This window comes from Nestor notabilis, unplaced genomic scaffold (genome assembly GCF_000696875.1).
Source record: "Nestor notabilis isolate BGI_N333 unplaced genomic scaffold, ASM69687v1 scaffold22373, whole genome shotgun sequence".
NCBI classification, from domain to species: Eukaryota; Metazoa; Chordata; class Aves; order Psittaciformes; family Psittacidae; genus Nestor; species Nestor notabilis.
This window is the reverse complement of record NW_009920924.1, coordinates 1-14,899: the sequence shown is the minus strand read 5'-3', so window position 1 is coordinate 14,899 and position 14,899 is coordinate 1. Positions and strand designations below refer to the sequence as shown.

At 36.6% G+C, this 14,899-nt stretch overlaps 1 protein-coding gene across 1 annotated transcript in view; it reads right to left on the bottom strand.

Moving 5' to 3' along the window:
- Nucleotides 1–12,303, bottom strand: part of LOC104402919 (myotubularin-related protein 1-like) — a 13,161-nt gene extending 858 nt beyond the window's left edge. Inside the window, exons 1-9 of the mRNA XM_010010913.1 lie at nucleotides 12,205–12,303; nucleotides 5,796–5,871; nucleotides 4,830–4,924; nucleotides 4,517–4,624; nucleotides 4,017–4,118; nucleotides 3,220–3,303; nucleotides 2,422–2,571; nucleotides 1,392–1,580; nucleotides 154–339 (exon numbers count right to left, since the gene is read on the bottom strand). Of these exons, the coding sequence (XP_010009215.1) occupies nucleotides 154–339; nucleotides 1,392–1,580; nucleotides 2,422–2,571; nucleotides 3,220–3,303; nucleotides 4,017–4,118; nucleotides 4,517–4,624; nucleotides 4,830–4,924; nucleotides 5,796–5,841 (960 nt within the window). The 5' untranslated portion in view covers nucleotides 5,842–5,871; nucleotides 12,205–12,303. The remainder of the gene's footprint in view (nucleotides 1–153; nucleotides 340–1,391; nucleotides 1,581–2,421; nucleotides 2,572–3,219; nucleotides 3,304–4,016; nucleotides 4,119–4,516; nucleotides 4,625–4,829; nucleotides 4,925–5,795; nucleotides 5,872–12,204) is intronic.
- Nucleotides 12,304–14,899: the final 2,596 nt, after the last annotated feature.

Below are 14,899 nucleotides of genomic sequence, written 5' to 3'. Positions count from 1 at the left end.
ATGCCGATTTAAAAACTAAGGGTTTTTAAGATGATTACCCTGATCAAAGCAACGTGCTTAAATCTAGACATTATTTTATTAATATTTTCAGAAATGCAAGTTAAAAACATGGTTTAAAAACACAACTGATTTTTCACATCAAAAGCATTTTACCCTTATATATTCCAGCCAATGTGTGGAGTCCACATTTGATAACCACCGAGTCTCATCAATAGTAGGATAAACTATTTCTTTAAGTTTACGCAGGGATTCTCTCATCACGTGTATATTATGAATTTCCAGAAAGACCAGCTCTGCATTTGGGTAGGCACTTTCACTTTCATATCCTCCACCTTTAGCCTGCCATTCAAAGAGTAGAAACAGATGAAGAAAAGAACATGTGCAGGATTTCGGTATAAGGTTGAGAGAGTTATTCTTGTCAGGTTTCAGAATTTTCTGGGAAAGGATTATTTTAGCAATAATAAAACCATATTTTTCATTTTTGTTTTTCTAAGAAGCACTAGAGTATATTTTTTAGATGAAAGAAATTCCAACTGTAAGAGGCTGCATTTGATAATACATCCATTGCCACGATTTAAGCCCAGCTGGTAACTTGGAACCATGCAGCCAGTCAGTCACTCCTCCCCACAGCTCCCAGAGGGCTGGGAAGGAGAATCAAAAGAATGTAAATCCCATGGGTTGAGATAAGAACAGTCCAGTAACTAAGGTGTAATATAAAACCACTACTACTGCCAACAATAATAAAGATAAGGGAAATAACAAGGGGAGGGAATATAAAACCAAAAGGGGAAAAGAAAATAAATGCATCACAAGTGATGCACAATGCAATTGCTCACCACCCACCAACCGATACCCAGCCCGACCCGAGCAGCGATCTGGGCCTTCTGGGTAACTCCCCCCAGTTTCTATCCTGGGCATGACGTGCTGTGGTATGGAATAGCCCTTTGGCCAGTTTGGGTCAGGTGTCCTGTCTCTGCTTCCTCCTGGCTTCCCATGCCCCTCCTCAGTGGCAGAGCATGAGACTGAGATTGGAGTAAACGTTACTTAACAACCAAAAACATCAGTGTGTTATCAGCACTGTTCTCAGGCTGAAGTCAAAAACACAGCACTGCACCATCTACTAGGAAGGACAAAAATAACTGCTACTACTGAAACCTTTGGTCTTTTGTGGGCTTTACCGCATTATTTCTTAGCTATGTCTTCAAGCTGGTTTCAGTTCCTGCCAGCCCTTCCAACATTCTACAAGCATTCTACCTTCCTTCCCATGCTCTCTTTAGAGACCCTTTTTCATCTCTTTTCAACATCAAACTTTCCTCATCCTCATCCCTTACTCAATCTTTAGCCTTGTAATAAAGATAGAACTACTAATGCTAGTTATGATACCAATTTACCTTGTTTGTGTCTGCAACACTATTCTGTCTGGCATCAAAGATGATCAGTTTATGTGACTGAGCATTGGCATCCATTATTGTCTGTAAATATTTTTCATCTTCTTTGCAACGCTTATCATTTGGGCCGACTGATGGCTGACTGCATCGTGTTATTGTTGCTTGGCTCTCAGGATGAATCCAGGATAACACCTGGAAGAAAAGAAAATTATTTCAGTTTACTATATTACTATAAAAGCTGTAGACCAGAGTGCAATTAGACAATTATACGGTCTACATGTTACTTCCTGGCAAATCAACAAATGCAAATTTAAGGACGAGCTGATGCAAAACCATATTGACAGCACACTAGCACTGCTCACCCCAGATCTGAGCTTGAAATGCAAAGTGATTCTAAACATCTTAGCTTTTTTTTCTAATAAAAACTAAGCCTGCTACTGCATCTTACTAATTAGAAAAACAAACAAACAAACAACAACCAACCAACCAACCAAATGAACATAAAACAAACAAAGAAACCCCTCAAGAAACAATGGGAGAAGAAAAACTGCTTCTGTGTGGAAGTCTACAGACCTGTACACTACCTTGGTAAGCAGATACTTAGCATAAAAACTGTCGCCATCTAACATATTTAAAGGTGTTCCTATGCTACCTGCAAAACTTTGTCTATTCTCAATAAAACTGCTATGAAGGTAACATTCCACACCAAATCAGAACACAAGCTAATATGTGAATTAGCACCAGATCCCACTGTGGCTTAGAAGTGTTAACTCCAAACAAAAATTTATTACATGGCACAATAACCAAGCAATTACACTCACATTTCAACATTTTAATTGTTCACTTCAGTTATAAACCCATCAAGCCTAATCCCTATTCTTCTTTCTTTGCTCCCTCCCTCCCTGCTTCAGGAAGGAAGCCAACCCACTGTTACTAAAAATAATAAAAAAAAAGCCTTAAAAGAACTCCAATAATTTCTTATAAGATACGAATTTCTAGAGTACTTATGCCTCTTTGTAGAAGTTTCACTTACTGGAACTCTGCCTTTTGCTCTAAACGCTGCCACTTTTGAGAGGTCATCATCCTTCACACTGGTTGGCACAACAAGAATAGCAGGATACGTATCACAAAGCTCATAAGTGCTGTTAATTTTGGATATTTTCCAACTCTCATTAGGCAAGCCCTGCATGAAAGCAAAACATTTTTGTATTTTTCAGATTAGATCTTTACATATGACTTTGGGGTGATGAATATTTTTATATGCTACATACTTTTTTACAAAGAAGTGTAACCACATTTTTCTTTTAAGTAAGTTAAAAATTTAGGTCTTCAGATAGAACCATAAACCAAAACACCAAAAGTCTTTCCTATTTATTATTTTTAAAACTGATATGTGAAATAACCAATTGAATAGGTGGCATGCTCAGGTAAAAAGTGACCATGTAGTGAAACAGAAATACTTTTGCAACTAGCAAACTGTAAATCCACAATGACAAACAACAACTATTCTTCTATTTAATTCTTATTCAAACACAGGTTTTTATAAAGTCTATATTTTCTAGAAACAGCACTTGAAAAATGTGGATTTAAGAATGCCTGTTAAGATGGACCAATCTGCTCATGTACTCAGCACATGTTACTTCCACCAACCTCAGCAGGGTCTCAATATTCTCAGTGTCACTTGCATTTCACTATCTAAACACGAGATCTAGATAGTGTGTGTATGTACCCAGAGCTGAAAACTTTGAGTTTTCTTTAGTATTTTTTTCTTGTTTAAATGTGTCTGGGGGAGATGGAGAAAAATAATACACCAAGTACTTTTATAACTTACCTGCCTCTTATATTCCACAATTGGATCATACACTTTCCAGCCATTAACAGCAAACTTTTCTTTATAGTTGAATGCAAAAAGAGGCTAAAGATAGCAAAGCAAAGGCATAAATTACTGTCTGATGGGCTGTATGTACAGTAAGTTCCAAAAGAGTGAACCTTCTAATATTTCAAATGTAACACTTCTAAAACTATTTAACAGCAAACATGAAACCTTCAGTCAAGACTGGACAACACTGTGCTAGAAAGAAAATGAAACACCGTTTCCTCCTTCAAGTACATGCCATATAATTAACAGAATCAAGATAGGAAATAGAGAGACCTGAAGTTACTTGCCTGTGATCATACAACACATCAATGGCAAAGCCAGGATGAGGACCTTGGTCTCCTACCTCTCAATCAGTATCATACCCATACAAGCAAATGAAATAGCATTCTGCAGCTAACTAATAACAAGACTAACTGTACCTATTTGTTATTTTCAACAGAACTTCCAGACTGAATTATCTGCTGCAGAAAATAAGAGTCAATACGTATATATATTTTTAATCAGCAACATTAGGCAAATGCAGATCTCAGCAGTTATGTACACATTAACTAACTTTACTGCTAGGAGGACATAGCATAATGTTCTAAGAATTAATGCAACAAGGAAACAGGGTCAGAGTAGCTTGGTGCTCTGTAACAGATTTTATGAATCAGTATTTCTACGGTTGTTATACAGCCCCTTATTTCCTCACCTATACTTTCCAAAAAGATGACGGCCAGTGACAGCCTTCTCTACATCTTAAGACTTACCAGCCCATTAGAAACAGGAAATGCACATGTTACAAGGTTTTCAAAGATCTCTAATCTGTTCTGCTCTTCCTGTTTATAGGCCAGCCGCAAATTTCTCATATCCTGTCAAAAATAAGTTACACTATTTTACTCTATGATAAAAAAAAAAGGCAGTTATAAGAAATTTGACTGAAGGCATATATGTAGCACTAAGGCACTCACAGCATCTAACTCACATTAGAACAGAGTTGTGTATTTGTATCAGATGATGAGGATCATCACTAGAGTTGCTAGATATAAAACCAGACACTTTTCCTATGAATTCACTCTTGAGACAAAAGGCGGAAGTGTTTAAGACTGCAGGTATCATAAGAGGAATTGAAATATATTATCTAGATGAAGTAGGGTTCAAATACAGGGAACTGAACAGACAGAAAAATAGCACATGTGCATGCAGATTCCTCTTACAGGAAAATAAGATGAAAATCCTTTAATATGAATAAGTCTTTACGATGTCATACCTTGCAAACTATTTCGATACCACATGAGTTGTCTCCATGGCTCTGTACTCCAATTTTTTCAACTCTACTTATGACTCCAAGGGGAACATCAACAACAAAAGGTGGATCCTGAAATTTGTATATAAACCAAAGCAATTTTGTTACACAGTAGGAGGAACACAAACTGATACTGTTCACATATGTTTCTTTAGAGTCAACTACAATTCCCATTTAACACATCATATTTCACTTACACCAAACTTATCACTTTCTGAAATCTACCTCAGCAACAGTCCTATATGAAACAATATGCAGATAGATAGCGAAGTCTTACCCTTTCAACACTTTTGATATACATTCTGAAGTCCGTCACTGTTAGAGTACCACTGACTGCTCCCATAAATGGACAGATATACATAACATCTTTAGCTGGAAAACAGACCAATTAAAGCTTTGTTTTACTATTACAGACATCTGTTCCAAAAAAATCTATTTCCATTTAAAAATAGCAAGATTTTAGCAGTTCTGTAAGATTTTGATGCTTGACCTCTATAGTAAAGCCTACTTTTCAAGATGCTTTCAGGACTGAGAGCTGTCTTCAGGTCAATGGTGAAAACAATCAAATCCCTCAGTCCCACTGCTGCTCAGCAACTGGGGCAGGGCTCAACTAGCACAGGCTGCAGTAAGGGCATGCAGGTAACAAAGCACCCTGCTGGTATTCTTAGCTTTGGGTGGCTCTGGTCCCTGTCCTGAGGTGTAAAGCACCCACAGTCACCTCACACCATCCAATTACTCATCTGCACGCAACTGACTTCCACCTAATCAATTATAGCCCCATATCTTCATGTTCACTTTTATTTGAAAGAGCTACTATTCTTTTCCAGCCAAGTACTGTACTGCTAATGCAGTTTGCTGTCACGGATCAAAGTGAAATAAACCTCATTAGGAACTAAAAACTAAGTTTTCCATAAGTTCATCTTCTTTGTTATCACAGTTTTGAAGCTTTTGAATCTATGAAGTATCCTTGGCATCTCCAGGCAGAAATACAACCCCATACACCTGTATGGAACAAACTAACCCTTGAAAAAAACTGATTTATCTTTATGGAACAAGTCATCCTCTGGAACTGATTTCTCCTTTCCACATTTGGATTTGAAAGACAAAAGAAATCCACACCAAATCAGCTAATCTAAAGTAGCATTAAATTAAAATATCAAAAGTCAAAAGAAAACATTCTGTTTTTAAATAAATAAACTAGTGATTTAACAATATTCAGTATAGTACTCAGTAGTATGCTTACCAATAACTTTGATTGATTCTCCAGGAAAAAGTGGAGCCTCTTCCATCTGTGCTAGTTTGTTTCCATCCCGCAGTGCCTGGCAGAATTCCAAAACCATGAGTAAATCTCACTTCCCATCTGTACTACATCGATACATTTTGATGCAAAGTGCTTTTACTACCAGATTACTGGAACACAGGACGTGTGTCTTTTTTTACAAGGCACAACTGTATTAAACAGTACAATACTAAAAAACAAAAACACAAACACGACACTCGCTATTATAAATATTACACAGGCATACATGTTACTAACATATTAGTTATGAAGCATTTATGCAAGTTAGTTTCACATGCTAGCTACATATAGCATACAAAAATACAAACAATGAGATCAGCCCAAATTTATAATTAAGTTGTTAGTCTTTTGCTAAATGCAGGTATTATTTGGGGTATTTTATCTACTTGAGAACATTTTAAAGCTCATGTTAATTTTTTTCTATTTTTAATGTTGTTTATTTGAGTATTTTCATCTGAGAGAATTACATGGCAGAAGCTTTATTTATTTAATATTTTAACTTTGTATTTTTCATAAGAATAAGTCAGAAGCACCCCATGATGCTCTATTTCAATCAATACTCTACTGAGAGTGCCACAGGTTATGGAAGAGGTCCATTATAGGAATTTTGGATCCAGAAGGTCAGCTTAAAGACTGAAGTAACAATGAAATATAGAAGAACAATTAGCAATTTTAAAATAAGGGCTAGTTCCATAAATTTTCATTTAGGTAAATTGCTTAATTCCTCGATGATACAGGATTGAACCTTTGGGTCCTTCATTGCCAGCTAAGATTTACAACGTACTAAAGATTTTAATTAAGAAAAAAGGGTTTACAGGACTTTTAAGGACCATGTGAGAAAGTGACCTCTCTCAGGTCAACATGATGACATATTAAGGTTTCAAATTTTACATCCTGAAGTGAGAATAAATATCATGGACTATTTAATAACTCTTCTCTTATATTACAGGTCAGTTTCATGCTCAAATAATTGGTAGGATCTATCTGCCTCATTAGTAAATAATTTCTAAAGATATTTAAGTTGATATCTGGCCTTAGATTTTCTTCTAAATTAACAAAATTTTACATTCAGCACCCTGTCACGAGAGATGACATTTAGAGAATCAGCCAATACTTACAGATTTAGAAGGATGAATGTGATCTGTTAGGTAGGGGTTTCTGTGCAGTGTTACATTTTAAACTACCTAACATTACACGAAAACCCTACCTAGCACATAACCGGTTAACATACTAAATGCTTTCTATGGATTCTCTTGCATGAAAAAGATTTGTATGTAAACTACAAGTACTAATATATAGTACCTTGTTACACAGTTAATGAATGAAAGATGAGTAAAACTTGCCACCTGATCAGGTTCTGCTTCAGAATGATAGCCATTGTGTCCATCCTGAATATCCTGCATTGCATGAGGCAGCAGTAGGGCAAGAGAGAAGTAACAGGAAAAAACATGCAGACAACAGGTGAAAGGACAGAATATTTTCTTTGTTGTTTCCCTTTTTTCACTTTCCTTAAAAAGACAGCATATACTTTAACTCCAGTTTAGCTATTCAAAATCTGCCACTCCTGGCACAAACTACTTTCCACAGAAAGGAATCCAAGCTATTAGCACTACCCTTTTGATGTTATTTGGCACAGCACAAAAAGAAAAATATACTCCCTTTTTCACAAAAGAGTCAGTGCTGGTAGATAAGAACATAAAAGTATGTACTGTCTTTTTAAGACAAACAACCTCATAGTGAAGAAAATGAATTCGAAGTATGCCACATGCTTATCAATAGAAGAAACTGAGTACAGCTTGCAATTGTAGCATTAGGGGAAGACTCATGCAATCTTTTAAGGAAAAAATAGGTTGACATCAAACAGAAGTATCTCGACAATTTAGAAAATGCTCCGCCATGTAAAACATGTTTTAATTGAACTTTCAGTTCCATGGTTTCACATATACTTCCAGCAACTTCTGTGTTGTTGCTGAAAACCTAGTAATTTTACAGAACTTAAAATTATTCTTCATAGCAAAGTATGCAAACAATTCACATTTTTGTGTTAATTTTGCATCACGTTGGCAGGAAATCCTGAATATTAATTAAATCTCTTTAATAAACATAAGGTCCTTATGTACTCCAGAGAGAAGCACAAATGTCACAGGGTCATATGAAGGAATTGTTTTAGTACATTCAGCCAAAATTGTTCTTCCGTCTTCTTTCTTTATTAGCTGGAGAGAAGTTGTGCTCATGATAGTCTATTATTCCCAGTTCACATGCAAAGCACTTCTCACTTGATAGACTGCAAAACTAGCCTCAGTCTAAATTTACAAATGTTTGCTAAAGTCAATTTTTCTTTCTAAAGAACTCTCAAAAAAGAAAAACTTAGAGGAAGGACTTTAGATATTTTCTGATAATTTAAACTTTACAAGAGTTTAAAAATTAATTAAAAAACCTTTTCAAATTATAAAGAACTCCTAACATTTATGTATTGGTGGAATACTGTTACATAGAAATTACTTAAATTTCAGACCATGAAAACATTGTTTCTGAAATTAAAGCAAAGTAGATACTGTGATCTCTGGAAAAAAAAAAAAACAGAAAGACAACCAGCAATTACACCAGAAGATTTTAAATAACTGAAAGAGAAAGAAGCACAGCAGATCCTTCACAGACCAAAGCCTTTACAAAGAACTATGAAAAAACAGAATGAAAAAAAATCAGTTTTTGTTATTCAACCCAGACCAATTATTTCAAGAACTATCTGTTAAAAAAAATAGCAACTTGTGTGTTTGTATGATTGGACTAAACACATCTTTTTCAAATATGTAAACAACAGATGAGAAAAAGAAATCATTCAGACTTCTCCTCTTGGCTTGAGACTGAACAAGAGGTCTTTGTTTGAATATAAGTGTTAGACACATTTCATGAACAATGTCAGAACACTATCCAGATCATTTTTCACTCCATAAATGTTACTAAGAGATAGGGACAAGAAAACAAGGCATGCCCTTCTTCTCTCTCCAGTGAACAACAGGCAAGACCCAGTCTCAAAATTATTAAAAAGATGCAAGTCATAGCACTAGTGTCTAAGTTCAAACTTAACTTTCAGTTGTACTACAAGGGTGGTAACAATTAAAGTAAAACAGGTGTAAAGGCAAGCATGACTTGGTATCTTATTTAAATATGACTGACAAAGACATAATGCTTTTACCACTCATATTCTTTAGCGCAGATAACATGTTAGAGCTGCTAATACAGTACTCTGTAGTCCGAAGCATGTAAGCCTCAGCTGCAAGCATCCATTTTGTCAAAATTAATGTAATAAAACTGAAGTTAGTGTTGCACATTCAAAACATAATTTAAAAATACTGCTCTCTTACACATTGACTTTTATTGCTCATGAAAACATTGTAATGTATATAAAGCATATCTATGGCAAAGAAGCTGTTGCACTGCATAGCAAAATGGTCTGACTGGTTCATAAAAACCATTAATGAAGTAAAGAAGAACACTTGACACACCAAGATCTCACACAGCACAAAAGACAAACAGGTAGGAGGCCATTTTACTGTTAGTCAAAGGTAATCTTACCCGTATAACAGGCCTCCTGTACACCTGTTAGTTAAAATATAAAAGGTTATCCAACAAATCACACATATTTGATTTGTTAAATATATAAGCTAAGCTCATCAGATTTTCAGAAGAACTCTACTTCCAAACATTTTAATTATAGCTGGATTTTGAAAGACTGAAACAAAACTATGCAGATCTACTAGCTCTCATTTGCCAAATTGTTTTGGTCTAAAAGCAATCATGCTACTTCATTTTAGCAATGTAACAAATGGCAAGCTCTTTCGAAACATTCATTCCTAATCACCATTTTATCCAGTTACAATGTGCTATTGTGAAAAGAGAAGAAAGAGGCTGGTAATCCTTCTAGGTGGAAGACAATGAGCCTGCAGTAACAATCTTGAAGTACAACCCCGTATCTTTTAGATTCAAATGGCAAATCAAGGAAGTGTCAACTCTTCTAAACTTATTTTTGAAGGCATCTATGCTCAGCTACTATAATCTAAGTAATTTTCATTTAGATGAACCCCTCATTCAAGAATACTCTCCACGCAGAGAGTATGTCAGAGAAGACATACACAGCAGAGCTCAGCGAGATCATGTTGCTGAAGGGTTTAGCAAGCAAGAGCTTGCTCAGTGCTCTCCAGTTTTGACAATTCCATTTGCGGCCCCGTTCCTTCCATCTTCACCCTCCTCTAAATTACATTCTGGTAGGTTAAACAAAGTAACATGCGTAACACCATTAGATATAAGAATCGATAGATTTGCTTATTTTTGGAAACATATTGATTGAAACACTAAAAAAAAAAAAAAGATGAAAGAGAGAATAAAGCAGTGAGTTCCTGGTAAATCCAGCAGAAAGCAACAGAACTGCCTGAACCAGTTCCAGGAACACACACACACACCTGGCCCTACCTGTATGTTCCAAGTTGTTCTAAGACAGTCTCTAAATGCAGCGATTCAAGGTAGGCAAAGGTAATGAAGACCCAGAAACTGATCAGTGTACATCAAAAGAGAAAGATGTCTCAAAGGAAAACTGAGTTATAAATGGGCGTTATCTTTTTACACGTGAATTCCACATTCATAATGAATAAACCCAGCCTGCCAGTGGTACTGACTAAGTAACTAATCGTACCACTGAACTCTTGCAAAAGCTAAGTGCAAAGGAAACCTTCTCTTAAAGCATAGACGCCACTTCACAAGATACTAGGCCTGAATGTAACTGAAGGTATTAAGATAAAAAATGCCATCATATCATACACAAATATTGGATTTCAAATCACAGCAATGCAATGGTACCAAATACAATTTATACACAAAATTCTGAATACCACCAGGTTTGTTTTTTGTTTTTTTTTTCTTTCATTTTATGAAACAGAGAATGATGTAGAATTTAACTAGGCCTTGAAAGACTTATTCCTGTTAAATAACACCCAAGAGGAATTCAGTATAGAGAAGGACATTACTTAGAATTCCAAAGTACTCTTTATACCAGAGGAATGTGTTCTAACTCAGAGATAAACTGAACACCAAGCTTACATACTTGGATTTTACTAAAAAAAAAAAGTCCTTGATCTACAGGGCAAATACAACAATCGACAGCTGTCATGCAAGGTTTCCCACAATGTTTTATCAAAGGTGTTAGCCTTGAAGTAAGCATTTGCAATTCAGCTGCCATAGTATGGAAGAGCTACACTTTTTTATGAGCATAAGCTGCTGACCATGCCAATAATGTGAAACTCTGTGAAGGTGAATTTTCAAGTAGACTACAGCCAAAAACATTTTGTGGATTCATCTTCAGGCTTGGGCTGAATCTGACCTGCCGTCACAGAATCTAAAATACACTGGTTCTGGACAACAAACTTTTAAACCATAAAGCTTGTTAGAAAATAATTTAAAATCTAATTAAAAACAAACAAACAAACAAAAAAAAGGATAAAATCTTCACTTGGCCATTTTAAATAAAGACTATGAAAGGGTTTCAAATCTGGAAAGGAAAAAGGATCTAGATAGCAGAAGCCTGGGTTTCTGAAAGAGACTTGAAACAAAGGTGACTTCTGTGAATTTCTAAGAGAAGGAAAACTGTATATGCTCCACTCCCGAGAGTTCAGTTGGATAGTTCGGTTCCTATATGGCTACATATAGGAAACCACAAATGAACATGAAAGAATTGGGGTAAAAAAATATGAAAGAATTGGGGTAAAAAAGCATAATAGAACCTAACAGGTAAACCATACTGTGCAATCATTACCTTAGTGACAAAAATGTTGGCGGGAGGGAATTCAAAAGGTGATTTTTTGTTTGGTTGCTTGGTGTTAAATTCTCTCCCTGGTGAAACCCCATGAAAAATAATAGTAATTTATGTTCTTTACATGTTAACAAAGACATCTGCATTTCTCTTTTGTGAAATCTGGAAAGCTCAATTCTGTACTCTGAATGACACACACTAGAAACACTTTCAAACCTGTAACTATTAATTTACTCTTTTTTTATTAAATGTATTAATCAAAAGAAAAGACAACTCACTTTTGGCATTTTATTCAAAACACTGGCTTTTAATTTTCCTTTCACCTCTTTCTTAATTTTTATTCTGTAGACTTTAATGCCACTATTTTAAATATAGACGAAAACACAAAGCAGATTCAAAAGACTCCTAAACATAACAAGATGTTTCTAGTTCTCAAATATTCAGCAATAGCTTAAAGTACTTACCACCTAATAATCAAGGTAGCAAAGACTTTCCTGATCATTCACGCTTTCCTCTTAAACAAATCAATGTATTCCTCAAGTCACTTACCCTGTAGTCCCTGGACACACCTTCTGATGGGACAGACCCTGAAATCTGACTAGAAATGGTCGCAGCTATCAGCTGTTTACACCATTCCACATGGGATCCAGTTGGGCTGCAAAACCAGAACATTTCAAATTAGTTAGCAGTAATTCAAAAAGTATATTGAGAACAGCAAAGCAACTGAGCACATCCAGAAAACAAGACAATAAATGATCACTAACATCATGAGAATTAGCTTGCTTTGTGGGCAGAATGCAACTGTTTGGCTGATCAAATCAGGGAAGAGAATTTTACAAGATTTTATCAGAGATGTTCAGCTGTCAAGAGGTTAAAAGCAAAGATAGGGTCCTAGGAACTTCTAAAAAATATTGGTTCCCTCATCCAGTGTAATTTTTGTCATCATTCACACATCTTTTTCTATAGCCATCCATTGAATGAATTTGGTCAAGTAACAGGAAACTCCTTACACTTTCCCTATTTTTATTTCCTGGTTATTCAGTGAATCCTCAAAATTAAATTACTCTATGCTAGTACTTAGAAATTTAAACTAAGCTAGTGTAGTATTCTATATCAATATTAAATGTAGAAAATACATGTTTTCTAAAGTGTAACTTCTACTTAAGCATATTTTTTTCCTACTCATAAAATAATCTCTGAATCGTCTTCAGGACAGGCCTTCCCATGCCACAGCAAGGAATTCTGCAGTGCTGAGTGTTTATAAGAACCCTAAGGACAATGCATCTGAATACCAGAATTGCACTAAACCCCAGATGATGGTTTTGAGAACAGTTTCCTGAACTAGTGCTGCTCACAAATAACATAGTATTGAGAGTAAGAAGCAACTACATTTTATTGCCAGCCACTTTGAAGTGTGTTAGGTCTGCTTCGAAAAACACCAGTATCTGATGGACAACTGGGAATGCCAGAGGGAACTGTTCTCTGAGCGCCAGGGCAGCCTCAGCTTAGGTAAGTGCCATCTCTTCAAACAGTTTAGCTGAGCTCTTCTATAGATTTAATGCTTATTTGGAAGTCAAATACAGAAAGAAAATGTTAATTCATTTTTAGAATTAATTCATAAACTAGCTTTGGATTCTGTGAGTATCCAATGACACTGAAGTCAGTGCATATCCAGCACCCAACAAGTGCACCACAACCTGAACACTAAGAGGGTGGGATACTCACATAAGATGACCAATTATTACTTTCCAAGAGGTCTTTTCACACAGACTCTGCTGGTATAGGTAGATACAAGGTGAAGCTGCATGCAACAACTGACATGAAAGTTCTTTCAGAACTGATAAATTTTTGTAGCTTTCTCTCCACCTGAAAGATTCTACAGAGTACTAGATCACAAAATGTTGTTTTGCATGTAAAACACATCTATGGTATTCCTGCTTGAACAACGAAGACCACTCTGAGGTTAGTGCTAAACATGAATCCAGATTCACTTACGGAAACTTTTCACTGCAGTTTTGCAAGAGTGCATGAGCTAAATCCTGCAATATACCTTTTCAGATCTCAACCATTTCTCTTTCTCACATCCCTTAATTTCTAGTGCATCTTCATAGGGTTTGCCTAACTTTGTTTCCAAATAAGCACTTACATGTTAATTAAGAAAAGAATTTATTTTTCTATGGCTTATCTTCATCGGGAATCACTACATCAACAAAGAACAGCAGAAGGAAAAAATGTCAGTGCAGCTCCATCTCCTACAATCAGTGTCTGAGCATGTATCAGTGAACCTCAGGATGCTGATCACAGCTATGACTTATCACTATCTGTCAGGACACATACCAGCATGTGCATTTTCATTCTGTTTCACCTGAGGTCATGCACATCAGCACAGCCTTGTACAACCATACTGGAAAATAAGTAAATTGTATGAAAAATATATAACTTTTCCAGAGTAGAACAAGATGAGAAGAAAGAAAGATGAAAACTACAATAAGAACGTGCATTATCAAGAAATATGAAGTTGGGAGTTTCGGTGATGGAAAATGGATATTGGATTTCCATCTTTGCTAGAGTGATGTAAAACTCCAGATTTCTCCTAATAGAGAGAGAAGTCTGCAACCTGCCAGTGATTCTTAAATACAGTGTTTTTTCTTTATTTGTAACCTGGGTGAAATTTCCTTTAGTTTCTACTCCTTGTTTAAGGGTTTTTGAATTCAGATCTTAAGTCTGCCTCCAGTTGGAACCTTCTAAAGAAAGGAGGTACCGTGCCGGCTACTGAACAAGCAGATACCGTAACATCTGGCCAGTCCAGCCCCTGTGTGAAACCCGAGCACCTGCACCGGCGGCACCAGGCATTGAGCCACCACACGCACCGACGGTCAGTCAGTCACATCGCTGCAGGGAAATACGCGTGTGCGTGGGAAATAAATGAACAACAAAATCGGTAATAAACTCTTTAAAGCTCAGATCAGTCTCACTTGAGTTCGCGAAGAGGAGAAGCTATGCACTGCCCCAAAACACCCGGCCCGAAATCCGCCTTGCAGCCCCGGCCTCCGCCAAAGCATCGATGACGTTTTTTTTGGAAAAAACCCACAACCGCGAGCAGGAAACTGACAACGGCCAGTTCCCCGCCGGGGACAACCCACCGTCAGCCCGCGCACACTGGAATGAACCCCCAGATTTAAGTCTCCCGGCTCCGCGCCCATTTCCAGGCCGGTTTCGGGGCTCAGAGGAGCGGGGGGAGCCC